This window comes from Helianthus annuus, chromosome 9 (genome assembly GCF_002127325.2).
Source record: "Helianthus annuus cultivar XRQ/B chromosome 9, HanXRQr2.0-SUNRISE, whole genome shotgun sequence".
NCBI classification, from domain to species: Eukaryota; Viridiplantae; Streptophyta; class Magnoliopsida; order Asterales; family Asteraceae; genus Helianthus; species Helianthus annuus.
The window spans coordinates 35,231,947-35,232,652 of NC_035441.2; the positions used below are offsets into that span (position 1 = coordinate 35,231,947).

The 706-nt window shown below is 39.4% G+C and overlaps 1 protein-coding gene across 1 annotated transcript in view; it reads right to left on the bottom strand.

Moving 5' to 3' along the window:
- Positions 1-231: 231 nt before the first annotated feature.
- Positions 232-706, bottom strand: part of LOC110906788 — a 1,857-nt gene continuing 1,382 nt past the window's right edge. Inside the window, exon 3 of the mRNA XM_022151866.1 lies at positions 232-706. This exon is cut by the window's right edge and continues 776 nt beyond it. Coding sequence (XP_022007558.1) covers positions 232-706 — 475 coding nt within the window.

The following is a 706-nucleotide window of genomic DNA, read 5'->3' on the forward strand; positions in this document are numbered from 1 at the left end:
ACCGTTCATGACATGGAACGAAGTAAACATACAGGATGCTTGTGTCAGATATAGACGCTACATGGCTGATGAACTCTACGTCGGGCGCTACACACCAACTAATTTTTGAAGGTGGGACGTAAGCATTGTAAAATTTAATTCTTATATAAATTAAAAGTACTAATTACTATTGCGGTTACGAGAATTTGTTACATGATTTTCCTTATTAAAACACAAAAAACTAACCTATTATTAAAATTCTGCTAAATTATAAGATGGAAAAATGTCATCCGTTGGACTCTGGGTTTCTATCTCTTTCCCTTTTCCTTTGCCTGATGATTTACGTGAACGAATCTGTGATGGCATTGGATCTAAACAAACGTCACGAACATGGCCGTATGTTCGACACCGCGAACAATATACCTGAACGGGCTCTTCCCCACGAGACAAGATTCGAGTGTTTTCTTTTAGACGACCAGATTGACGTTTTGTAATATGCGGCTGTAATACACTGCCAAGGCCTTCTGGTATCACCCATTCAGACCTATGAGGCAGAGGATTAATCGATTCTTCATACGTTTTTTTGTATACTTCGTTTGAATAACACGAGAATGCATGATGAATGCAGTCATGTTCACCCAAAAATCTTGAAACAGCAATCACATGCCCACAAGGTAGACCAGAAACTTGCCAGACACGGCAGCTGCACGAACGATTCAAAAAATCA